This window comes from Amblyomma maculatum, chromosome 4 (genome assembly GCF_055883805.1).
Source record: "Amblyomma maculatum isolate TAMU_Amacu chromosome 4, ASM5588380v1, whole genome shotgun sequence".
Classification (NCBI taxonomy): Eukaryota; Metazoa; Arthropoda; class Arachnida; order Ixodida; family Ixodidae; genus Amblyomma; species Amblyomma maculatum.
Genome location: NC_139347.1, coordinates 94291436 through 94319427, shown reverse-complemented (window position 1 = coordinate 94319427; position 27992 = coordinate 94291436). Strand labels below are relative to the sequence as shown.

At 44.5% G+C, this 27992-nt stretch overlaps 1 protein-coding gene across 1 annotated transcript in view; it reads left to right on the top strand.

Annotated features, from left to right (window-relative positions):
* The window catches only part of LOC146191684 (cell adhesion molecule Dscam1-like), a 396722-nt gene that overhangs the window by 21736 nt on the left and 346994 nt on the right, over nt 1–27992 (top strand). The window contains exon 2 of the mRNA XM_084602201.1: nt 11505–12286. Within this exon, the coding sequence (XP_084458327.1) occupies nt 12217–12286 (70 nt within the window). The 5' untranslated portion in view covers nt 11505–12216. The remainder of the gene's footprint in view (nt 1–11504; nt 12287–27992) is intronic.

Genomic DNA, 27992 nt, shown 5'->3' with positions numbered 1-27992 from the left:
AGCATGAGCGCGAGATCACATACGTGTCGGTTGCCTGCCTGCATTTTGTTTGATTAGATGCTAAGTGAACCCGAGTCGGCAATTTTCTAGAGTATCTTTAATATCCGCCTTGTTGAAAGAAAAGTCGATGTATAGTATTATATACCATTATGTCGTTTGCTACTGCTTTTCATTCGTTTTAAGCGCTGGATATTTATCACATATCTCTGAGGTATTTAAAATGACAGGCAGTATATAGCGTTGTGTCATACACAGTATTGCATTGGGTTAGAAGCCTTATTTAATACTGCTTTGTAGCGTTACCTAGAGGACAATGAAGTGGCTTTTAGTGATCCTGATGGCGTTGACGCTGAAGGAGTGGGTTGTTTTTCTTTTTTTTAACGAAATTTATTGCCTCAGGGCATCAGTAGGGTGTGAGATGAAGAATGAGAAAAGTTAAAAATGAATGGAAAAAGGTTAGCTGATTTTATGAAGTCCAAGAGTGAGCGATGATGGGGTCCCTGCGTCCAAGCGAGCTACGAGGCAGGATTGCTTGCTGAAAGGCGAGCTATCATCAAGTGCCGGATTCGTGTCGGTTTCAGGGCTGGGCAGACCCACAGCAAGTGGTGAACGTCAGCTTCAACATTTTCGTCTTTACATATTGGACACCCTCGGCAGGGATATAAGTGTCGGAAGTGAGACCAGGTCCGAGTGAACTGCCCTCAAGCCCCACGCCGTTAAGTTCTACTCAGCTGAAAAATAATATTTGCATATATTCCCGTACTAATATTTGCACGAGTCAACTTTTTTTGCTCGCAAGCAAGTAATGTTTTGCACGTTTGCGCCATGGTAACTATAATAACGAAAATGGTGAACCTAAATTCCGAAGATCTGTCGTGCTTGCCAGTTCATGTGCAGTTATATTATTGTGAAAGCGATGCTACTCCCGTTTTCAGCCCTTCGCGTAGCCACGGTCGGTAGGCACGTTTGACCTTAATGACCGCAGATGGCTGTGACGTCATACCAGCTGCGAGAAATGGTCTACCAAGTCGAGTCATCGGGTGGCTGCGGTCAGTAGGCACGGCGCGCCGCGGATGAGATGATGACGTCACTGTGACGTCATACCAGCTGCGAGAGATGGGCTACCAAGTCGAGTCATCGGGTAGCGGCGGTAGGTAGGCAGGGCGCGCTGCAGCTGGAGCCGCTCTGCTACCGAGTGGAGGCGCTGATGTCACCTCTTCTCTCGAAGTTGAGAGGAGGAGGAGGAAAACAATGGGTATATATAAATGCTCGCGCTTTCTCAGCTGAGGCACTCGCTATGCATCTTGATAAACAGAAAAAAAAGTCACGCCATCTCGATGAAGCCAGGAGACGAAAGCGGGCTACATAGACAGATGAAGAATGGGAACAGCGTCTCCTCGACGCTGTTCCCATTCTTTATTTTATTTTGACTACATGTGTTATGGAACTCAAATATTTTATGGCATTCTCATCATCACAGGTCAACGAGACATCATGAGTTCATTCACTTTTATTACTACGTGTTCATGACTTTATCATGGTCAACGAGACGTCTTGAGGTCATTCACTTTTATTACTACCTGTTCATGATTTTATCACGGCCTATTTCTGTGCATACCTTTTTAATTTCTATTTCTTCTCCTTTTTTTCTATCTTTCCTTCGACAATAAAATTCCCGAAAGCAAGGATGAAACTATCAACTACTCGAATAGGCGCACATCAACTCATATTTTAGCGGATGTCGCGACCGCACTAATGGTTTGCCTTTGCGGGTCCCATTTCAGATTGTCGGTCGCGTATATGCGTTTTGCGAGTCGCCTAATCACTAACTTTCGAATGTGCATCTTTGTTACCTCAGGCGCATTCATTAGCGTAGGCTGCCACATTATGTGAAAGTACAGCTTAGATCGACATCAGGCCTTGCTTCAAGCAAGCCTTACAAATGTGTATGTGTGGTCTAGTAAACCAAGGGCGCCAGTGTTATATTCCAGTCTCGAAGGAATTGTGCGACATTGCAGCTCCGGCCACCACCCGTTCTCATGTGATTTCGTGACGTCACACAACTTGTTAACCAATCAACGTCCACCTGTCACCAGCGAACCTTCCAGAGGCATGCACGTGACTTCTCAATAACAACACTGACAACGCTAACCGCGCTGGATTTTAAGCTCTATCGCCACAGCGTTAAAGTAGCTATTACTTCGACAGAAAGAGGACAATAAGGCCTGTTGCATCGAAATAACAGGTGTTAAATCACGTGAGAGGTGCTTTGACTTACATCGCCGTGATATAAGCTACTTTTTTGCTTAGAAGAGAGGATAAAGAACACGCTATTTCCGCTTTCCAAGTCGAAAAATATCTTGTGGCTATGGAATCAAAGATAGGTACGTACTGGGGAAAGTTGTATGGAGGTCGCATGATGTCTGTGTGGGTGAAATCAGGCGCATTCGGCTTCTTTATTATGCTACAGTAGCTAAAACATGTAGTTCCGGACATGAGGGTAGATTTTAAAGGTTATCTCAGAACAAATGTTAAGACACTTGACACGTGTGGCTGTAACGTGTCAACACACAGCGGTTTAAAAAAAGCGCAGTAGTGAAAATACCTTGTTAAGTAAGTGAAGAACTCTATTCCGTGGACTACTGTTCTGATTTTAAGCAGCAGGAAACACTAGGAAGCGCAATACATGAGCCTTCAATTTATTTTTTAGAATATAGACACGTCAAGCATACTGACACCAAGACAGCGTTATCGGTTTGAATATGCTTGGAATCTATATCGACAACGTGCGCATTATTTTTTTCTATTTCTCTAGCTAACTGATATTTCAACATTTACCGCACGTGTTCAAAGAGCTTATCTTGACTGCTACCAATTAGTAACAGTCAATATCAGCTCTTTGAAGACGAAAGCTTCAGCAGTGAGTTTACTGCGACACAAGAACTATAAAATTTACTATATTAGCACAATTTTATAGCATCTTAGACCTCTGAGTGAGAGCAAAACTTGTGAGGAAAGCAATTGCGTTTTCGAAAACATTGGAAGGGATCTCTGTTCAGTCTTATAAGCGGGAGGCTTCCCTTCATATTATGGTACTTTGCGTTTTACGCTGACCAGTCTTTCGTGCACAACTCATAGCGTGTTATCATATCCTGCGCCAAATCAAGTAATGGAAGTAGATAGAAAAACAGGTTAATTTTGGAGACTCGAGTTGTACTCGTTAGGTACAGGTAAAAGCATTCATACTGAAAGCTTATTGAACGGGTTGGGCAACTTACGGGTAAACAGTCTACCTTCTATGTTAGCGCGGTGAAAACGTACGGAGTATGGTAAAAAGATATGGCGTGTGGTGAAAGTACCTTGAAAGCTTTTTCGTGTTGATACTTTGCAATCACGTACAAGTACATGGGGTTGGCTCCTTGAAGTCCCTTGATGCCACCGCCCGTTTGAAAGAAGCCAAAATGGTAGTTGAAATTATCCATGCTGTCTTCATGTGAGCCTTATTTGTTCGCGATTAAATATGCCGGGAAAACTTTCGCGTAGAGGTTAAACGACACTCAAGCATGCGCAGCTCCTCTTGTAATTTTCTCCAAAACATCTTCTTCTTTCCGGCCGGTCATAAGTGTACTTGCATGTTTCACACACTAGAGATGACTACACATTCTCTAACGGGTTGATATCAAGCCTGTCTAGAACACGCAGTTAAATTGTCTAGCCAAAAACGAAAAAGGCTCTTTCCGTTTCGAGTCTGAAATAGGCGCATATTGAAAGGAGTAGCGTGACTACATCAAATTGGAAGTTGTGGGTTCAGATACCAATGCCAGCATGCGGTTGTTTTTTGTCTTACTCTCTAGCCAAATACCTCCACAAATAATTATTAATTCACACTCATCAACACAAAAAAACATCCCCTGTGCTTTCCTGTCACTGGCTGTTGGTATCTTTCTTAAGTAAACCGAAACTGCATGCGCTAGGCGGCTTTAGGGTGATATTTCTTGTATTGTTAACGAGCGAAGTTGGACTTAAAGCAAACCAGGCGCACCGTGAGTTGTCAACGCATTCTAAAAGGAGAACTAACAAGGACTGGCGGGGACGCGATGTAGAAACATTAAGCGAGATGCACCGCAGTCCGAGTCTTGGTTGGCCATTGGAGAGGAGGAAGAAAGGAAGTATTGGGGAACGGGGAACTACGGAAGCGACTGTTGCCAGCCCCACTTCGCCAGACGGGAGAGGATAAGAAGCGCGGAAGAGGGAAGCAGAACCGGAGTGGTCCTCGGAACGGGGATGATGAATGGAGCAGGCCGCTGATGCCGGCTGCCGGAGTCGCGCTGCAGGCGCAATCTCTTTTTCCGAAGACAATCAGCCACTGCGGGGCGAGTCGCCGGCCCCTCCGAGTCAGCCGCTCACGGCACGCGGGGCTGTGGGACGGGGCCTTCCTCCGCGAGGCTCCGACCACCCCAGAATAGCGGCAGTGGTGGCGACAGCTCCGGCCTGCTGCTTCCGCACACGCCACGCCGCTCGATAAAGTGGCGCGCGGGACCCGCGTAGTTCGAGGCGCGGCGGGCAAACACTCGTTACTTGCTTGGCCCAATTCTCGAGAACGCTGACGCCCCGACTGCTCGAAGCTTGTGTCCCCGCTTTGTTTTCCTTTCCTTTCAGTTTTTGTCACTCTGCGCGAAGCTGTAGCTCTACGGGAGAAGGAGTGGACGGAAATAGATTCCTGGAGTCAAAGTGGGTCACTTGAAACTGCTACAAGTGTATGAATCCAGTGACTTTGTTGAAGATGAATTCATATGCCAAACCTTAACACTAATGGGTCAATCTGGCTTCCCGCAGTTTAAAGCTTAGAGTTCAATTTCCTCCCATACTTTGGCCAACATGAACTCAATAACTTGATCTTTTATTATTACATTTGCGTAAGCGTAGAACAACACTTAGGAGGTAGATCAGAACGGTTTTGTTCTACTAGTGCTATGCTCGTAAAGAACAATTAGCGCTGGTATATGGTAGCGTGCGCTCCTTGCAAAAAAAAAAAAAAAAAAAAGCAACTGCTTCATATTGCTCGTTTAGTTTATTGGACAAAGATAAAGCTTTGCCAAAGAGGTTTTTTTTTATTATTATTCGGAATGTTTGCCAAAAAGATAGTGAAAAAAGGGAAGGAAATGTGAGACAAAGATAGAAATATGGGTGGAGACCAGTCTTCAATATTCAGAAAACGTTGCCTATAGAGAGGTTATTGCCTGTCCACGTGAGATAGCCGCATTCGAGATTCTGCCACAAGCGCTCACTTAGGCCATAGCTGGGCCCGTTCACAAGTGTTGCACATCACATGGTTCTGGCAAAGCTCCACAATAGGGCACTTCTCGGCCACTATAAAGTTTCTCAAGTCACCGATGTCGCACAGACGAAGCTGTTTGACGAGGAGGTTTGTTTGACGTGTCTCCAAGCGTAACTTTATCGATGTGATTATTATGCAGATCGGTAGCATGGCCGTGAATTCATTGAGAGCGTAATATATAAAGGGATTTTGTGCGGAGTTGATGAATTGATTCTCTAATTGAGAATGCGTGCCGAGCAACCTTAAGGCGTCTAGAGGCGGCTTGGGGTAAGTGTAGATGTGAACTGTGTCTAATACGGGCACGAGCGGCAGAGAACCAATTGAATTATAAGTTGCTTGAAGCTCCAATATTATATTTCGCGCTTAAATTGAGGTTAGGATGGGAGGCACAGAAAAGAGCGGTATCCTGTGTGGGACACATCGGTGTATGCATTATGTATCGGGAAACTGATGTGTGGCTGATACCGGTGAATGAGCGGGGCAGTTGTCTATAAGGTGACACCATGACTGTGCAAGAATCTTCTTCAAGTGAGCTAGTTAAATAGACAATTTGCATGCTCCGTCTGGTTCACGCTGATCCATGAGTTCAGTGAATGTAAAGAGTTGATCGAACTTTTCGAGGATGGGTATTGGTGTGAGACCAAAAAGAGGTCTCATAGAACCAATAACTTCACGATTTGTTGTTCCAATAGAGTCCCACTTTCAGTGAGTACGACGATGACATTGTACCTGGTATACTATCCGCGGCTGACTTATGGAGGGCCAAAGTAGGCTGGCAGAGTGCATAGCTACGCGGCGAGTGAGAGCGAACGTAGCGGGATCTGATTTACTGGTGGCATTTACCCATGCGGCACCAATCAGAGATGTATAAAAAGACTGAGATTACGCTCTCTAATATTGTTTGGAACTTTTCGAATCATGTATCACTAAAATACGAGCTGCAATATTTCAGAAACCAGATTTGTTTTCACTGCAAATTAATTATGATTTCGCGCACAATAGGATTACACCCAAAATAGGAGAGACGCTAAAGCATATAGAATGCAATGGGCGTCAGGTTATTTTTAAGACGCTTCTGGGTGACAGGAATGAAATGTTCTGTCATCTGCGTATGTAAGAACGCGAATAGGAGACATATTTTCTAAGGCTGGGGGAAGAGGGCCACATTAAGTAATGTGGGTCTGAGAACGGAGCCTTGGAGCTGTTATCGGTTGAAAGTGATGTGATCAAAAGGCTCTCCTTGGACACGGATGCTGAAGGCTCTGTTTTTCTTTTTTTTAATAGTGACATGAAGCGTGAAAACTGACGCGCGAGATTAAAAGCTTGAGAGAAAAAATACAAAATTTAGTATGTTATCATGTGCCTTTGTTATGCACTGCGATTAAAATAGGAACAAGATGACCCCTCGGGATAATGGTTCCAGGGTGAATGGATTGGTTAAGTACGTCTGCAGTCAAAACAGCAAGATGTGTTCTCCGTTCTAATTTGAGGACGGGAACCGATCGTGTTTGTAAAGCTTCCTGATTGTAGGCGCGAAGAAAATGGGCGGATGGCCGATTAAGTTGTGGTGTGCCGTACTTGGGTAGTTACAGCTCCTGAAGACATTGTACGGCGCCAGTTCATAGGCGGCGAAGCTTGCGTCCACATGGAGGCGCCCACATAGACGAGGTGCAATTCGTGACCCGGGAGCGTAACATAGCCTCGATCACCGGCTGCGAGATAAGCCTAGCTTGCGTCCAGGGATTTTAGTTGGGTTTACTTACTTCAGAATTGGACCTCCTTGCTTGAAATCTCTTTATACTGTTTTCCTTGGCAGTCGCTTGCGCAGAAGCAATGTCCTACCCTCCCAATGCGGCAGAGAACAGGAGAAACAAAAACATTGAAGTCCGGTGAGGTTCGCTTCAAAGTGGAACAAGTTATGGCACTCATGCACGAATTACCAGTACACGACGTACTACGCCACTACAGCAATCACACACTTGCTACTACGGCACACGCACATCACAACGTATTCCCCAGTGCCTCCCTTTCCCCTTCTAATGCGTTATTACCACCGTGATTTTTGGATAAAACTGAGATGCCGAAACATTCATTGAAGTGGTTCTATGTTGTCTTCGTATCGGTCACACACACCTTACACATAACGTTTTGCTCACGAAACACGATCAGCCTACTTGTGAAGAATGTGGAGACGTGCTCACAATCAACTATATCCTAATCAGTTGTACAAGACTTGAAGATCTACGACAGAAGCACTTCCCACAACTTTACAATGAGCATATACCATTCCACCCAAGCTTACTTTTAGGAAAAAGGTAACTCATTGACATTTTCTGCACATTTTCTTTCCTAAAAGAAGCAAAGCATCTAAATAAGGCATAGAACCTATAATAAGTTTTTAAATCCCTTAAACAAAGTGCCGATTTTAAACCTTGCTTTTGGCGCATGATGGCCTTAGTTGCCTATGTGCCCCAAAACACAACACACAACACAACAACCGAAACAACTGATTCAAAATGCGCACCCATCATTGTAGGTCCATAAGATATGTAGTCAATTTAGAAGAACATATAAAGAAGACATCCATTGTTAATAAAAACAGCGCGTACAGGAAGACACAAGACAAGATAAAAGGAAGCTACAAGAATAGCGTTTTCCTGTAGCTTGTCTTGTGTCTTCCTTTTCGCGCTGTTTTTATTAACAATGGATGTTTACCAACTCGTCCGACAAAGTATCTTGGTATATCAAGAAGAGCATTGCCATATTTAAGTTTCGGTGATAATTTCTGCAAACTTGTTGCTCAACTGAGGAAAGTGTATGAACAGACCTATTTTTAACCGCAGGGGCACCGTCTTCTAATCAAGTGCTCTGCTTTATACGCATATATGGCCATGCTATTCTGTATATTGATGTGCCTTATGTGGCGTTACATAAAGCATCTGTAAATAGTTCATGTAAATGTAGCACATTTCCAGCTTAATAGAAACCATGTTAAAAAAGGGCCTTTGAGGGCCCTTTTTACGCAGAGGGTCAGCGTTTGTACGCAGAGGGTCAGCGTTCGACCTCCAAGAATGTAGAGTTCAGCACTTCAGTTTATAAAATTGCCTCTATTTACTGTTCTCGAATTATTTCAAACGAATGATACCCCTGACTACGCCGGGTTTTCGGTACATCAATTTCTTTAGATCTATCCGGTTAAAACGAAAACACTGATGTCAAAGCAGGCACGTCTCAGCACGCGCGCTTCCTCGTCTAGTCCTTTAATGCACTACAGACTCATCCCTAAATTATATTTTGAATGCTTTCTTTTCTCGAGGCATGCTAGCAAACAGTGTAGTAGATCACGATGCTGGGAAAGTTTGTTTGGCCCAAGCAACAGCGCAAGGCAACTTTTTTTTTGGCATGAACAGTCGCGAACGAGGTCAGGGATGCAACACGCTACAAGCATATTTGCCCTACTGTCGCGATTTTTTAGCAAATGAATAAAGGGAGTCACCAAACGCATGCAGATTCTACAACAATTAACAATAATTAGAGTACCGGAAAGGTATAGCGCAGTATCTGTCACTTTTTGTGGGGACCCCTGAACGGCTAAAGGAAAAGTGAAAAGAGGAAGGTACAAGGGAAAGCAGAAAGAGATAAAGAGGTTTGGTTTGTTGGGTTTAACGTCGCAAAGTAACACAAGCTATGAGAGACGCCGTTGTAGAGGGATGCGGAAATTTCGACCACCTGGAATCTCTTACGAGCGCTGACATCGCACAGCATACGGATGCCTCTCTATTTCGTCTTTATCGGAACGCAGCCATTGGCAGTTGGATTCGAACTCGGGTACTCCGGTACAGTAGTTTACAATAACAACGAGAGCCAATTAGGAACAAGAAAAAATGAAGCCGTGTTTATAAAAAGAACGACAATTAAAATACAAAAATACAGTTCAATGCACATATAAAATAATGAACTTTCTCACTACACGCGCAGTACCACGTACACAAAACAAACACTAAGGAAAGCGTTCATCAGTTAATATCTGTTGTCAACGGGAACAGTAACACGAAACTCGCAAACGAACGCAGTAGAGACAACATTCTAAAATTGACAAGTTCAAGAAGTTCGAATAAGAAAAAATGCTTCCACGTAGAATTAAACTGTCGCCTGCGGGGAGCATTAGGGGCTATTACCTTTGCGGGTTAGGAACGAAACGAAAATGCACGCTGTAATGCAATAATAGCGCTAGAGGCACTGACACCTAGGCCCGTATTCCGAGTTTGCATCGTTAACTAAGTGTCGCCATCTCACGTGACCTCGGGTCATCTGATTGGTCGAAACGCCGGAACTGGGTGTTGCCACTGCGGAACCAGTAGAGGTGGCAACATCGTTCTCCAGCGTTTCCACCAATTAGGTGACTCGAGGGCGGGGAGATAGCGACATTCACGACAACGACGCAAACTCGGAATACGGGTCTTAGAGTTAATGCTTCTGTGGTTGAATGATACCAGAGTTCCTCTCGTCCTATGACCTGGCAGCAGAAGCTAGGGAGTTTCATGCTGATTTTATATTCATAAAGCATTCTCTCCAAGCTCTACTTAGCTGTGCCGTTTAAGTGAACAGATATTCTACCCCTTCTAGAAATTTGAACAAACTAGTTTAGTTTTAACTAGTACGCTCAATCTTCGCCTTAAGAGCAAACGCGGCAGCGCCCTTACACCCCTCTTTTCATTACGCAAATTTTCGGCTTTGAATATGTGGCACGAATTTCGCCAAAGTGTTAAACGTCTTTAGTTAATTATGTTTTTGTGGAAAGCAAGGGGAGTATAAATGTGGCTTACTTTTTCGGTGCACACCTGCACTTACAACGAAAGGCATACAGTTATAGGTACATATTTTGTCGGTTCGAATCACTCTTCCAAACTGGTCTTTCACTTGACTAGCAGCCAGATGTGCAATGGGAAACGAAATGGCGTGACACTATATTGAACAATGCACAAAAGCAGTTATTGTCACAATTTTGTACTAAACTACTTGAATATTTCTCTCATACATTTCAAAACTAGGATACGCCCAGTTGCCCCGTATGAATAAATGTGAAACCTTTAGTGGTGTTCGGTAGTACAATAATTGGTGTGTAATATGCTGGAGCAAGCTTGACCAATTTCAGTTAGTTAAATAATGAAGTAGATTCAAGTACTTGAACATTAAGGAGAATGTATTGGTGAAAAATAATGTATAAAAAGATTGTTTCATTGAAAACATGAAATAGATTGAAAACAAAATACTTTAATTATTTATGCTGTAACTGTGAAATTTAAATAAATAAGTAATTATTATTGTAGCTGTTAAGGCCATTGACAGACAACTGCAGCGTTCAAGAATTAGTAACATGTAATTGAAAAATTTTGATTGATTAGGAATAATAAATAATTCAAATAATTCACTTTTCAAGCGTCGTCACGTGAAAGTCACATTCTATAAAAAAATCATGTTTCAAATGTCAAGTGATACGTGACAGTCACGTTGCATGAAAAGATCACGTGGTATGAGATCATCACGCCTGATTTTGCTACAATATTTGGCTCACGGAAAAGTTGCAGTTACTTTACAGAGGACAGTAAGGCGAGATCGGGATAACAATTATCTTTTGGCCTAATCCTTCTGAATATTATTTCGATAAAGTTTGTTGATTTAGTAAATAAAGCACAGTAGATTACTGGTTTGCTTTTATGCGTAGTTAAAAAGATCTGCTGTATTTTCCGAACTCGTTCAAAATGAAATTAGGAAACGTATTCTAAACTACCTAACTTTAAATGGTGAAGTCTAGAAATACGAGACCTCTGTGTGGCATCCTAAACGTGTCTTCGTGTTAGCATGTTGGCCAATGGTGTGAGATGGCCGGTTACGTGCATTGTAGACAAGTATTGAGAAAGGCAAGCTTCCAAAACTTAACACTGCATTGTTGGTCTAAAACCTTCTTTTTTTATTTTCAGTTCCACTACGTCCAACGACATGATTTGTGGGCAATAGATTTCTTTAAAAGAAATTTGTTACGGTATTGCTGCGGAACGTTATTCTTTGTGTTAGTAATCCGCTGTCGTTCATCGTATGTCTCGTTACATGCTCATGTTAGACAAAATACATTCCTTTTAACTATCTTTCTTCTCCTTTCCTACAGGAACATCGTTCAAGCAAGAAGACTGATTCACTGGCTGTGACATCCTCCCCGCCTACTGTGATGTGAACAGGTTTGAGCGTGGTCTGCTATCGCAGCTCATAGCATCTCCCCCAGGCGACCGCTTCAGAGAACTCCCGAATTCTTCATTGTGCAGTCCAGTGACCAATGGAAGCTTCTGTTTTCCTGCCGGCTTTCGGGGAGAGAATGAGAAACAGATATAGGGTCGCAAGGAATAGACTTGAAGCACGGGAAAAGTAAAGCCTCTAGCGGCTTCAGAAGATATCTGCTTCCACCTCTAGGCTGATGTATGCAGTGAGTTTTCCAAAAAAAGCTTCAGGAACCGCTACACCGGACAGAATTTAGAGGGAAATGTGTCTAAGTCATTCAATTTCCTCCGACACGACAGAATCTGTGTCACTGTTTCGTTCGTTGGTGAAAACCAACTTTTCCCGAATCTGAAAAGATCGCCGGACCGAGAAGTACAGAAAAATTGAGCGCATGTCAACGACAACATACATTATTTGTCTGAAACGTTTAGGAAGTTCATGTTCGCTGACATTTGAGATTTCTGCGCGGTGAGGAGTTTGCAAGATTCCACCGTTTGCATCGACACAGCTCTGTGCAGTCAGTGAATGACACTTGCACTGCGAAGTCAGTGAATATAGGACACAGAAAGTGTTTGGAAGTAATGTGAGCCAACTACGGCCGCGCAATGAGCAGCAGTCAAGACAAGTTTCGCTGCATTCAACTTCTGCTCCTGATATCATCGACAACCTGCTCATGTAAGTACCCTGTAATTGTTGCATTTCTCTACATCTAAAATTCCTCTTCGCGGATGTTTTGTTTTTGTTCTCATACAGTTAGGAAAATGTTTCTGTCACAATTTCTTCAGCAGTGTCACGAGCCCATATAAAATTCATATGATTCGATCACTGTTTTAGAATTCAAAACCAGCGTATTGTTCTCAACTACACGCTTTTCAGAGTTAAGTTTCTCACGTCATCATGTACGCATTCATGAGGATACGGTTTGTCCTCGAATTGAAACTTACGGAGCAGGGCGTAGGTAAAATAAAAAAACTTATTTGGTTACTTTTTCCATTAGTCATCAAAGTTTTTGAACAATTCGTAAAAGTCACTAAGAATATATTATGCTATATATGATTAGTTCTCTTAATCTTTCTCGGCCATTGGCTACACTGCAACAAACCATTATTATATTTCCGATCAAAATATAATCATTTACCTATTCGAAATAAAAACCATCTGGTACACTTAGTAGAAGACTGTTTCGGTTTGTTTCTTTACTTTAAAATTGAATCACTAAAGCAAAATAGCTTTAATTGAGTGCAAAGTAGTTTACTTATTTCGAGTTCTATTAAAAAATTCCTTAGCATTTTATTTTAAACAGGAATAAATGCTAGTTCTATAAATTCTTCTCTAAACGTTGTGATCACAAGCTGAAAGTCCTTGAAACAAGCTATTAAATTCTGCGCACAAGAATACGCTTCTAAAAACATCGGGGAATATAAAGCTCAGTCCGAGTTTCGGTCTTTTTTGTCGCACAGTCTGCCATAGATGCGTATCATTCCGTTTGGTTAATTCCTTCTGGCCGGCATTGCGCTTCCTGTGATAGTGCACCCGCTTCTTCTGCATCTGCCTCGATTCTGTGCACAACAGAGCCTTAAAAACAATTGCTATCGAAGTGACTTATCGGTGTTGCGTATTTCGTTATTTTCTTGCTTTTCATAACTGCGCTTAGCTGTGTTGCTTTCTTTTCACATATTCATTTAAAGCATATGTTTTTCTACAATTTCCTGCTCTGCAATAAATAATTCATTTTAGGTGCTGCAGGTAATCGTATAAATGAATAAAACTAAATAAACATTGATATTTCCAGGGCTTACGGCTAACTAATGCATGAAGCTTTTGCAATACACTTAAGCTTCCTGACGAATTCTGATATGAAGCTCAGATTCTTCGTATTTTTTTTTAAGGCTTATGAATAAAATCATCGAACACGAGAATGTAAGCAAGCATAGTGGCCTGAGGGGTAGACACAAAACGCAGTTTTACTCAGCTGGCTTAGCAGTCTGGCTGATGACGCCAAGGTTAAGTTCCAAGAGCCGCTCACAGTCTTCTATTCGTAAAGCTTGAAATTAAACTTCTTATTATTCGAGTACTTTTTTTTTACTTTAAAACGTGGCTTTTTCACTCTCTAAAGCCGTCTCTAATGAGAATAGCTCTAATACGATGAAATATTCGCTAGGCTTTCGTATTTTTAATAGGCAACGCTGTGGACATGGTCCTTTCTTTGCGTGCGTGAATGCTATAAGCACCGTCACTAGGGCAGTCTACGAGTGCTGTAGTGTGCTGCTTTCAGAAACAAGCAGCCATTGCGAGATCGCTCTGCGTTGTCACGAAGGAAGCTACTAGGCGTCGAGCGAACGTAAAGCTTAGCGTTGCGGCGCGAGATAGGTGGGTTCGTTGCAGTCAGGCGTTCTCTAAAGGCTTCATTTTTCCTCTGAGCCCCTTTCGGGCAACTTGGCGAAGTAGACAGCGGTGACGGCAACTTTCACTCTCAGGGTGGCTTATGAGGGGTCGCTTCTAATTGCAACGTATGTTTTCTGCCTACACTGGGGAGAAGCGGCATTCTGCAGCTCGCGTTTTCTTGCTTGTTCTTTCCCAAACACCTCGCTTGGCACGCTGAGAAACCCTCCCTATCTCTATGTTCTTTGGGGAGGACTGAAGCACCGACACGCGACAGGCCGGGAAATGAAGCATAATGGTCGCTCGGCTGCACAGAGAACTTTTTGGAATGCGAAGCGTCCGTTGCCAGAGAATGTTTTTGCCCATATTTATCTCCCTGGCGTCTCTACGGTGCTGTCAGGCATGGAGATTTGGCGACGCCGAGCTGTCTCTTCGTCGCTGCGGCGTTTTCCCAGAGACATTGAGAGACGGACTGGACTGAGGCGATATGGCTGTCTTGCGGGCGCAGCTTAACCGGTATGCCCATACCGCTCCGTGCTCCCGGTATGCCCATTCAAGGAGCGTCCCTATTATTCTTCTTACCTAATAATTGTAGTGACTAGGAGGTCTCGGTTAGGCGCTGTAGGTATTTTAGCTTGTCGCCGTGCTTGAAACTGTTAGAACTAACACTGGAGAGTTCGGAGGATGATGATGACAATTGTCATAAGCGTTACTTTTTCAGGGGTCGTGACGCCTAGTATGGTCGCTGCGCATAGTCAAGGGCGTCAATGGCTGCCCTGATTGCCCGTTGGATCAAGCAAAGCTATTTCTTTGGTTGCAAGCTGGTCAAGGCAGCTTCCCAGTTGGCGTTGTTAGTTTTGCACCTGAAAACTTTGGCCGTTCGCAATTGAAAGGATGTGCTGTGAACCTTAGATGCCGGCACGCGTCCGGCTATAGGGCAGGGCATGGAAAGTATTTGTGCCGTAAATTGGTGAATATATGGGTTTTGATCTGTCATCAAACTCTAGCGCCTTATCAAGTGAGATATTTCTATGGGGATGGATATGTAATTCTGATTTTGTTTTACTATTTTACTATATCAGGGTAGGTGTGGTACTTTCTGGGTACCTTGCGGTTATATTATGGTGATGGGTGTGCTTCTCTTGCATTCGTGATCTATGGGATCGTATCCGTTCCTTCAAGGCCTTGAAAAGTAACTCCTCGGGACAGATCGGGAGCACACTGTTTTATCCGGAATTGAGATGTGCCTTGGCGTCTACACAGTGTGTATGGCGACTTAGGTGCCCGCAGAAAAGGCGCGTAACACTTTATGTTTCCGGGAGAGATGTGATGCCACGCGAGAATGACCGACAATCCGCCATGAAGTCCGTCACGATGGCACTCTAGTTTCCGCTTTCACTCACTATTCGCTGTCAGCTGCCGATGATGCGTTACATTTGTATGGCTATCGCTGTTTCATCGGCAGCTGCACTCAGGACTGTACTGCGATAGATCCCGTAGCTATTCCATTAACTTTGCTCTCAAAGGCGTTCAGTGTCATGGTTTGCCTGGACAAAGGAAGATGTGTGTGAGCTGCGTTTGTGTAATATGCTCAAGGATATTTTTCTATGCCTTTCCGGGATGGAGAGCGGCGGAGTGATGACCTGAGCGCTCTTTCTACCTACATGTTCATATTTATCTATGTGGAAGCCGCCCTTTTATTCGCCAGAAGCAGTAACCTCGTACACGAAGCGCAGATGAAGCCTCGTACCGCCTTTGCGATGAATATTGACCTGTAGAGATGCCTACACCCCCCTCCAAAGTTTCGAAGGTTAAGCCCATCTCGCGGTCAGATAGCTATCTTCAAGCCGTATAGATAGAGCGGCAGCAGACTAGTCTTAGCATCGCTAATCCTTTGTGCCAGCCTCGCTCGGCGTTGTTTTGGAGGCTCTGGCTTGCGCTCGTGCTTGTTGGGCCGCTATAAATTCTGTCTTAGACAATTCCCGTTTCTTAGTTCCGGCCCAAGACGTCTGTCCAGCTGATGTTGCCTTATCATCGCATTTGGCCGTCCTCCAAACGTTTCTCTTCTGAGTTCTAGTCTTCACAGTTGGTCTCCGGGTGGTCTCCAATTGCAAATAATTTGAACTATTCAAAACAAAAACTACAGCCACGAAAACCGCCAATGAAAACGCTAACAGGGCCTAGAAACCGATAAATATCCAGCTTCCCACAATGCAACATTTTTTACTACTAAAGAATCCGCTAGGTTTAGAGGGAAAACCGCTTACTTGGCAACACTTAGTGTAAAATTTTTATCACTTCCGTGTATGATTGTAAAGACCTTCTAGGTCACCGAATTATTCTACAAATTCTCGCATTCTGTTAATACTGAGGATCACGGCCTTAGTCAAGGGGGCGAGGGGGGATGTTTCGGTTTCAGAAAACCCCTTGTACATGCCCAAATTTTCTTAGTTCAGCATCCTCCCCTCCTCCAGGCTCTCTTCATTTTTTTTTTTTAACTGGTGGCAACTAACATACACTGAAAAATATTTATGGTGCACCATTGCTTAAGAGTCAATCAGGCGTAGCTGTTGGAGGCCAAATGCTCCGGGGACTAATTTCGCATGTAGCCTACTGTATCCTCAACTGCAACCTCCTGCCATGTGGTGTCTGCATCGTCTCGGAGCACTGCACGTCGTTATTTCTGACATTCGCGTTGTTGCCGCGTTTAGTCGAGATGCACTACTCATGCCGAATTGGCATGAGTCAGACCACGTGCTTATATAGCTTCCTGTATTTGCGTCGTTCTAAAAAGAACGCTGCTCTTTGGGCGCACGTTCCTGCGTTACGCGTCATCGTCACCGTCGGCGTCACCATTTTCACTCGTAACCAGCTCCGCAGCCGGGGCTGAGTGCGCTCCTGCCGCCACAGTTCACCGCTGCGTATACCCCCCTCTTGTTCTCCGGTTCCTGCTCGAGATCCTGCCGCCACCGTTCACCGCAGCGTGTACCCACAACCCCCTCTTCCTGCGTGGCGGCGACGGTCTTCTCCGATTGCCGAAGCGCCGGCTCGGCATCAGCGGATCCCGGTGCGTGCATCCCAAGCCGGAACGGAGAGCAGTCTTTACTCGCTAGCGGAGTAAGCAGCATCAGTCAGTTGCTGCTATCTCTTCGCCGCGCAACGTTCCTATGGGGCCACGCGCTGCCTCCCGCGACCTCCCGAACTTAATTGCTCTATTCATTTTTCCGACCACAAAGCTTCTTTCATGACATTTAAGAACTGTTAGTGGAGTGCTTCTTGAAGGAATATGTGTGAAAAATAAAAACGTTGTCTATAATTGTGCATACATGTCTTGCCCAGAATAGTCGCCTCAATCTATCGAAAAGGCAAAACGGCTAGTGAGCTGCGCTAAAATTTTGCATTAGGAAGTAACGTTCTCATCGGCAATTTTTTTAAGTAGATTTTTTCTATGTCACGACTTTCATCGCGACTCAGAAAAATATAATTATGCACAAATATTTATACCTCCCCCCCCCCCCCCTCCAGTCCAATGAAAGAAATTTAAAAGTGTTGTAAACGCTCTGGTTATTTATGTTACTCGTTCTTGTTCTGTTCATGCATGTCACCAAGGTTGTAAATCTAGCTGCTGTAGGATACGTTTGTAGCAGGGATTCTGCTTTTCTGACTGTTCATTTACTTTCTTTTTTCTTTGATGGTCTGCGGTTTATTCCATGTCACGTAGGCTCAGGGAAGAGACATATGAAATGGGCCAATAATACCAGTAGCTTGCATAAGCACTTCTTGTTCACGCGAAAGTTCATTGAGCTAATGCCCCTTTATACGACAAATTACGGGGCACGCGGACGCATTTGACACTATACTCGCGTGGTTTATCGGCCTCGGCAATAAAGCTGGGCAGACTGGTCGCCGCGACTCGGTCTGTCTCGATGAAGGGGTGGAAGGACGTCTAGAGGCTCCGGCACCGATACCATGTCTTTGTTCCTTTTGTTTTCCTAAGGGCTGCTGCGTCATCACAACCGACGTCGCGGCATAACCGAAATGAAATGGAAGCGAAATGAACCCCTACAAAAATTGAAAGGAGTTATCTCCATTCGTTTTCGAAATAATCAGCGCACACAGACAAGGACTAAGATCAGTGGACACACAAGCTCGTGTGTCTACTGATCTCAGTCCCTTTTTGTGTGCGCTGATTATTTGCAAGATGATTTGCATCCAACTAACCCATATCCGCGCGCGTGTCCCTTATCTTGGTCGTTATCCGTGTTCGCTGATTATTTCAAAAATGGATTGCATCCAACTAGCCCATTCACCGTTCTTTATCTGTCTAGCATCAATTATAGTGATTCCTGTTTTTACTGCGATACTTGCGCCATACAAACTTTATGTGACTATAGGCCCGGTAAGTTGCAGTTTTTATATGAAGCGCCATCTGGGAGCCACCGCGTAAGATGGCTGAATGTTTAATTGGGGAATACGTTATCAGCTCCGGAGCAGCGGCGCGCGTTATATTTAGGGCCACAGGTCTAACCTAAAGTACCTTGATAATTTGAAAGTAGCGACACTCTCCTCCGCGCCGCGCTTTCCTCCTCGATTCTCCTCGCGCGGCGGCGGCAAGCGCTGCGCACGACACGCTTTTTCTCCTTGTCACCCGCCGGCCGGCCGCAGCAGTGAGTGAAGCGCGAGCTTTTGGGCCAGGTCTGCGCTCCAGGAGTGCACAAAATTTTTGAAAAATTGCGAGAAAAGCATTGAGAATGCCGAAAGTAAAGTTCATGAATTGATTGGTTTCTTCTTTGAACTGTTTGAATGGGGAATACTGATAAACAAAGCTTTCGGGCGAGTTCTGTGCTGCAGACACTTTTTAAGTCACATGATAAGGTTTTACTTTATGCACCTAATCTAGTACTGTCTCTGACTGTGTTTTTTTTAGAGCATCAAATCTTTCACCGCGGTAAAACTTCGGAAAACGATCCAGGCTGGTGCTTTGAACTTCAAGATCAGAGAAGGTCAAAGCAGGACTTAGTCTATTTCGCTGCTGTCAAGTTATCTCTCTAAGCATAGTATATGTCACGTGATTAACCATGAGATTTGATTATTGGTTAATTGTACATGTATTTTGATCAATTACTGGGCCAAATTAATTGATATTTAGTAAATTGCAATTAAAATCTAAATTTTAGCTGCAACATCGAACCGTATACCGTTGGCAAGCTTAGGCCAAATGTAATGGCACTGTGGTAGTTAGCGATCCGCGATAATCTGCGTTAATTAGTTAATTTTGTATAAAACCAAATTTTGAGCTGTTCCTTGCCGCTTCGAGGTAAGGAACAGGTTTGCCGCGGCAGTCTTGATATGATGCTGATGTAGGAATTAAATAATTTTATGAGTACGCGGCCACTCACTGACTTCGCGTGTGGTTAAAAGACAGCAGGGTACACTGGGAGAAGTGGTGGGCCCTATTGCCGACACTGAAGTTCTGGGGCAAGCTTGCTGCGGTCTCATGCGCTATGTAAAAGAGTGTGATTTCATTGAACGCAACAATCAAATAAAAAAATTGCAGGGTGCACATAGGTCTTCAACGTGCGGAAATGAGAAAGCATATAACTGCCAATTCATTAACTATCGCTATCCTATCTATCACTATATCTACTAATGCCAGTGACCTATCGTAACTGTCACTATCCGCAACGAACACTATCACCTCACTATCCGGGCCTATTACTATCATTTACTATTATTATCCGTAACAGCCACCATCATTACCTATCACTATTCATAACCATCACTATTTAATCTGATGCCGTCCCATGACCCATTATATACTTCCATTTTCATTGACTTACGTTGTCAGTCATATCTCTATTATCTCATAATATCTGACGAGACAACTATACATTGACTTTTAATTCTTATACTTTCTTGTTTTCTCATAAATGGAGGTGGGAAAATAGCAAGACACTTAAATAACTGACTACTATCAGCGCGAGGTTCATGTCTCTGTCGAGGAGGCTTCCTTTACTTCAGGACAGGTCGGTGAGAGAAAATTGATGGAACTGCGTTGGGCCTCAGTTTTTTTTCGAGTTCGTGTAATAGTGGCGACTCAAACTGGTATTCAGTGAAATGTAGCTAGAACATAGAGAGCGATGAGTTAATCACTCAGGCAAGGTGAAAAAAAAATCTTGTTGCATACAAATGAAATGAGTAATATGTTACAGAGCTAAGAATTGTTGCTCGCAAAATGTTCCCCTATTTTTTACACCATAACTATAATCATTATTGATTGTTTAAATTTCGTGAATACAGAAAATTGATGCAATAATTCCGGCTGATTTGACATCGATGGGCAAACTTTTCTCGCAGTAAATAAATACGCGGAATCGCGGTTTTAGAGCTCCAGCCTTCAAAGCGAAGGTAACCTGCCAACGCCTAGTAGTCATAGTTAAAGTGAAGCGTGTGTGATCATGTGAACACCTCCTGCACATTGGCCGTATGCCTGATAAAACGAACGCATACTTTTTAACCCACGCGTGCGTCGAAGCATGGCAAGACACATTCAAGAACTGAAAAAAAAAATGCCGTACGACCTAACTAGTGCAGATTACCCGCAATACCTCGGGTTTACTTGCCAGAGTTTTTCAGGGCCAGCATTCATTGCTCCCGAGTAACCGACGCACACCACAAGTACAAGCTGGAAAGACTAGCTCCTTTACAAGCCCGAATTTTGATTTTTAGTGAAGGAAGTCAGGGATCCTAGCATAATCGCGACAAATGCAATCGTGAGACTAATTTTCCAGTTATCTCTGACAGCAAAAAGCAGATTATAGTGCCCTATTTCTGACTGTACAGAAGTCGACAGCGCGTTAAAGGATGGAGCCTTGGAGCCGCGCAGAATATTCAGCATGCTGCAGTGGACAACCTTATTTTCATACAATGAACATGTTGCCGCCGCAAAAATATTGAGGAGCAAGCAGGAATAAAAAAACGCAGCGTCAGGTGACGCGGTATTACGGGGAGTGAGAAAGGCACCTTACGTCGCAAACTCTGTTCTTTCTACGAATAAACTTATTTCGACTAATCTTGTGAATCCATTGACTCGTGCGCAAGCCGTCACGCTTGCCATGAGGTATCATGAGTATCGCATAACCATCTTCAGGCCGCTTGCTGCAGTTGTACGCGCAACAGCACGGCATAGAGCTTGCACGCTGCAATATAAGTACAGCGCGCAATATTAGCTCGCCGGGACTAGGAGAAAAATGGCGTGAAGGAGAAAGAAAACACAAGGAAAACGCCGGACGCGCGTTGGTTTCCAAGGCCAACGGCAGGGAGACCAATCGTCGCTCAGGAAATCGGGCGGAGAGCAGGCCTTCAGCGAAGGGGCGCGCAAGGGGCGAGGAGGAGGCGAGGAGGTAGCGCGGCGGCGGCAAAGTTCAATCGTTGGCGTAACTTTCAAAGTATACTTCTGGCGCCATCTAGGAGCCGAGCGCATCAATTGGGGAGCTTAGCACTACTTAAACGAGGTTATAATAAACAAAAGCTCCCGCCGCGATGGCTCAGTGGTTAAGACGCTCGGCTACTGAACCCCACTACACGGTTTCGAACATGACCGGTACGAGTCCGAACCGATTGCTCTATTTAGTTTGAGAGCCGCACTTGAGGACGAAGAAGTTGGTCGCGGTCTTGGTGCCTCGCTACGCCTGACGATCCGCTGCGAGTTCATCCTGAGCGGCTGGATCCATCTGGGTTGACTTAATAAACACACCCTTACAATCTGGTAGGAGCGACTATTTTGTTCAAGGTGGTGGTGGTGGAACCTTATTCGCAGCGAATACAGCGGAGGTATCCGATTGGCCGCCCCATCGCTTAAACGACGGCCGCTATATCTTGGGAGTGGTGGCATTTTTAGCTAGCCATAAGGTTGATCTGTGTCACCGGGTCGGGGCAGCTATCGATCATGATCAGTTTATCGCAATGCTGAAAGAAGGTCTAACACCGTAATTTCGATTTATTCATGATTTGTTTGATTTGTACTAGCTTTGTTTTTCCTTTTGTACTTCGAGTTACCTATTGGGTGTTATGCATCTCCTTTCCATTTTTTAGTGTCCTTATACTGTAGTAAAGTTGTTATTATGCGCTTTCTTCGATGTATTTTCTAAGTACTCTTTATTTGCGCCGCAACATTACTGTTATATTTTGTCCATCGCTTTCATTGTATGTTCCAACCCCCCCCCCCCCCCCCCCTTTGTAATGCCCATTTGGGCATTTAGGGTAAATAAATGAAAACTTAGCCTCAAGCTATCATTCATTCTAGTCATGAGCAATCTTGAGGTGATAAAGCATATAATATTTGATAGGTTGTGAGTTTTTTACCAATTATTCTTTGCCCTTTTTTAGTCAATTTTTATTTGCTCACTCCACCTGTTCGTGGTTTGGGAAACGGTGCTATCTGAAACTTCTAAGAATAGAAAGCTGTTAATATAATTGCTTGAGTAAACAATTTACACCTTCTTCACAGAGAAAAAGTGTAATGAGCCTGCCACAACATTCGAATGACAGCAGCCTAATGACACTGACGCACCACAGCTCCTAATGGCAACACTAATGAAATCGCTATTTTTGTCGAACTCTTCGTTCAAGTTGTTCCTGCTTTCTCGTACTTTAGTTCAACTTTCGTACGTACTTAAGTGTATATTTTTTCTCCCTGTATATAGTTTACATTTGAATGTCGATTAAGCGCTGGGCTGTCATCTATTGCCGAAGTCCTACCATACCTGTTATGCTTTGCTGCAAGTGAATGTATTCATGTCGATGCATTATTATGGCTGCCACTTGTTTTTCTTTGCAAAAAAGCATATGTCCTGCATGGTCCCCTATATTTATTCAAATAGCTGTTTCTCACAGATATTGCTAGCTTCCTTTTAAATGCTCAACAGGAGGTCAGTAACCAAGAATGCGAAACTAGTATAATGACTATGAATCATGAATATAGATAATATTCTTGACTATGTGCAATGGTTGTTCACTCTGCCAATTTTTATCAATATCATGTGTTGCATCGCAAATGCGACATATGAAATGTTTCTTCCAGGGTTGGAGGTTGCTCTTCGGTCAGCCATTCAGCGCGTGACGTCCTAATCAATGACCCATTTTCTATAATGACATGTTAGGATGCAAGACTGTCTTGATTCAATCAGAGATGTTTTTTTAAATCTCCATCCTCTACTACTAAAAGACGTGAAATCAAATAACATGCTCAGTAGTGGTTTTCATCCATCTCGCTTTCTCTGGGTAAACGACCTCTCCAGAATGGAAATGGCGACGAATTTATCTTCGGGCCGCTTATTTCAGGACAGATGCTCTAAACTTACATACTCTACATCTCACAGTGTAATGCTAGTGAAGTGCTGAGTAATCTACGTTGCACAATGTATTTGAGTCATCAGTAATGGTTGTACCGAACGCTAAGTTACAGCTTTCACTACTATAGACGTCATCTTATGTTGACATACAGTAGACTGACGTGATGACGACATCCGTATTTCATCCTACGGAAGCCGCTGTCGGCCTTCCAATCTGTTCCCGGCCACGTCACCAGCTAGCTAACACTTACCAGTCTGATGCCTCATCCTTAGGATAACCGCAGTGCTGCTTCCAAAGCATGCAAGCCGGCAGGAAGGACATGGACATAAAGCCACGCTTTAATCAAGCCGTATAAAAGTGCCTGCGTGGCATAGAGGTAATGTGTCACGCTCATGATCGAGGGGCTCCGACAGGTTCTATCCTAATATCAAATATACTGCCCATGTGCGGCTCCTGCAAATATGGCCATGACATATAATGTCGTGACGTCACAAAAACAGCCTGTCAAACAGTTCCCTGTCATGACTCATGGCAGCTACCCTCTTCCCAAGGCATACTCATAAGGAGGACAGGACAGAGAGGCATAGAAACATCCCACCTCCGAGGCTGTAATCCACGTCACCTGCCAAACGCGTGCTCGTGATATGTTGTGCAATTTTGGTACATGCCGAAGGCTTTTTTTTTTTTTTTTCATGATATGGCTAGCAATACTTTCGCATTGAAACCTTGAATGTTCCATTCTGTTGTTCCTGCCCCTTTTCAAGCGAAGGATGACCGCCGGTAACTTTCATCCAGTAAGACGTCACTACGGGGCAAAATGAAGCCACAAGTTAGGTTACATCCTGGCTGACGCAAATGACTTCCCATCTATTGTTTTCTTTTTCTCGTAAATTTCGCGCTGCCCTAACGTGACGCTTAACATGGTCCTGCGCTCGCTAGTGCATGGCAAGCGGGGTGTCTTGTTGCCGTACTTTTTTGACGAAGCTTACCTTGTCGCTCTACGCGCATAGTATCGAGCCGAAAATAGTCACAAAATAAGAGCTGTCATCAAAGGATATATTACAGCGAAGAAACGAAAGCTTCGCTTCATGGGGGCCGCCATCGCTGGTCACGAAAAGGAAAGCGTCGTTCACGTAAGCACAACAGGGGGCGAACGCTGACGTGCCCGGCCCGAACTGGGAAAAAAGAGGCAAGCGCCTAGGGGCGAGAATGCGGGCTCCCAAAGGGCACTTGCTGTCGGAGCCAGTGGGGTGGGTGCACGGGGCTGGAAAGCGCTGCCTGTCCCGGCATCTGTTCCTGACGTTGGAGCCGCACAGCAAGCCGAAGCACGGCTCAGTCTCTGCCGTCCTCTCCACAGCGTTGGTGGCGAGCCGCACTGGGACGTGCTTTGCAGCCCCGGCCATTGTTTTCGCCCCGGCGAGATCCACCTCCGCCCTCGCCTTCCTTCCTTTCTTTCCTTCCGTCGTGTGCCACGCGCCCGGCGAAGCATTGTTTGCGGCCGCCGTCGATGGCTGCTGCCTTCCCTCGGTCCTCAAAAACGCTGACTCCGCGACGCACGGTTCTCGTCGGCGCTCAAGGCCCCGCGCCCCGAACGAAGATGGGGTCCGGTTGGAAAGAAAATGCTGCTAGTTGCTTTATTTTGCCAATTTTAGCACCTCTTTTTTAAAAAACAATTTATTAAAAGACCAGCAAAACGGTAAAGATGAAGGCTTCCTGACGAGGAAGGGGGATTATTAAGACCGTACTGTCACAGTACCGCATAAGCTGATCGCTTATATAAAATTTTACAGAACAGGGATGCAATTTCCTGGCATCCAGAATTATACAAGTTTTGATAGAGATTGGGTGTCAGAAGCGATCCTCTCTCTCTTTATATCAGCTTTCCTAGAATACGCCGAAGAAAATTTGAAAAGTTATGTGTTACCTTGTGTCGCCTTGCTTAAGTTGTGCACAATGGACTTACGTTTGTTTCAAACATAAATTTGCTTCGGCTATTTGGCCGGGGGTAGACGATTTTTAATAAGAGTTTCACAGCCACTTGGAACATTGTGCCGTGTACTCAGCACACGAAATGCGTGTCATGCTGACTTTCAATCGCGATATTGGCGCTCTCGTGTCGTCTTCTGGTCATTGTATTATAGAAGCACGTTACAGACTAACCGTAAACACCAGCAGTCTTCTTACTCCGAATCGGGTCTCGTTCTCTTCGGTCGGCAATATGCCGGCGGGGAAACTTCGCTTTTTATCCGTCAGCGTGGCGAGCGGATCGCGTTGGCATCTTCCGGAGGAGAAGAGCATCGTCCTCTCGCGCCCTGGAGCCGTGTTTCAGGCGCGATCGAGTTCGTCGCGTGCGTCGAGGGTGTCCTCCAGGCTCTCTTGCAAATCCCGGTGATCGATGGAGCGTGCGTGCGGGAGTAAATATTTGGGGAGTGGTTTTATAGATCCGCGTGCATAAGGCGATAGGCGTCGGGCCGCTGGCTAGCTGGCCATATGGCGTAGCGTCGTTGCTTTGGGCTATATACTATATGCGGCGTGAACAATAGAGTAGCGGCGAACGCTTTTACCGTCTATGAGGCAGGCAGGGGAAAAAAGCGGTACAGCAGCTGAAGAAAAACAATAGCTATCCATTTGCTGGACAAATACAGTTTCGGCAAACGCTTTCACCGAGGATCTATTGGATGCATTAAAAGGAACGGTGCAAAAGAAGAATGGGCTGCCTGGTATCGAATGTGTTTCTGTGTTGGGAGAAGGGTACAAGAAAGGGAGTTTAAGAAGGGAGTTTACCTTACCAAAGGTGCACGCAGCCTGCAAAAGGCGACATGTATGGTGTTTAGCTACTGATTCCTAACGCGATAATGTTAAAGGCTACGTTCTCTACGAAGTCCACAGTCGTGGTTATTAGCCAAAATTCATGGGCATTTTTCTGGAAGGTGCACGTTGACAGGTGACATGAGCGGGCATTGATTTGTCGTCGGATTTTGTCACATTGCGTAACCACATTAGACATCCGGATTGGCAGGCGCTGCCAACTGGGCCTTTGCATAATAAATGACATAGTGAGGGAAATTAAGCAGTCTGGAGCTCGTGAATACCTATTTAGAAGCCTTACGCCTACCTAGGCCACGAAGGCACGTTTGTACGGCTTCGATATGAGGTGCTTTTAATCTATGCTGGGTTGCCTTTCTCGTGATGTGGCAGCGTACGACTGCCTGCCAAAGCGGATTGGTGAGATACAAGCACACATGAGCAGATTAGTGACAAACTGCTCAGAAAGGGCATGTACGCTGACGAGGACGCGCAACATTATCCGCGGATAGGAGCTATTAGCATGGCCACCTAATGGTATTAAATACGGACCTCAAGTCACCCCCCACCCTCCCCCCCTCCTAGCCGCCACATTTTTTTCGACGACCCGACGGTCCGTGGAAGTGCATTGACATCGTAAAGAGCGCGGGCGCTTGTCCTGTTTATCATTTCATGGTCATTGATATGCGGCGTTTGAGGCCAGCATTCGGTCCCGCGACCTTGGACCAAGCAGCCCAACTTGATTTTCAAAAGCAACTGTTACGGGTAACAAAGCAATGCAAAGCTATGAATTGGAGGGTGCCTGGGCATAATGGACGCGCTGTGACCAGAAAAGGGATCAATCCTCTCGCAAAGGCACTTCAGGATCAATAAAAAAACGCAATGTTTGACTAGCGTGATTGCAAACTCAGTGTTTTGAAAAATTATTGCGCGTGTAAACTTCCAACTTCAGAAAGACGCCGCAAAGTATTCAACCCTCTGCCTTATGAATTCGGGTAACCTTTGGAAAGTTTAAGGCAACGAAATGGGATTCAGAAGAAAAACAATAAAGGCACGCAACCGATTAAGACAGATTTACTACTTCCTTCCAACTGAACATGTGATTCATTCCAGGCGTCTTTCTTTGCTCATAAATTAGTGAAGTCACGATGAACCTACAGCAGTGACGAGACCAAGTGGTTTCGATACAATCGGCTTCCATACGGAATATTTCTGGCCTATTTTGTAATTAATTCAGTAAGATTTGCCAGAGTAGAGCAATGGCTGTGCTGTCTCCGTGTTGAAGAAGATGACATGTCGCCATTGGTGGTCGGGCTGCTAAAGGAACACAGTTGCTGACGTTCCTTCTTCGTAGATAGCATTGAACTTCGCAGCTCCAACGTCACTGTCCAGTAATGACCATAAGTTTTCATGTATGCTTATAACTATTTACTCATTCCAAATGATGAAAAGATTCTTTAGTATTCTAGTGTCAATGTCATATTCCACCGAAACCTGCCTGTACAGTTACTATGCTAGATGCGAATAAATAAAAGCCAAGTAACTTATTGTTACTTCCGCTGATAATTTCGTGCAAATCTTCCTAACAGCTGCAGCCCAAAAAATAATTCCTCTAGGTTACGCCTTGGCAGGCGCTACACATTGGTAAAAAAATAGCGTGTCTCATTGGGATCACTGATGCACATTTGCTATAAGGAATATTTGCTGTAAGGAGGACAGTATTTGGTTCAGTCTTCACTCAAGTCGCTAAAAAGTGAAAGGTTTGTGCACGCCTTTGTTCTCTTGGCAAAGTCTTCCCTCTGCTATTCAGATTTTATGTATGCCGGGAACCTTGGTGCCA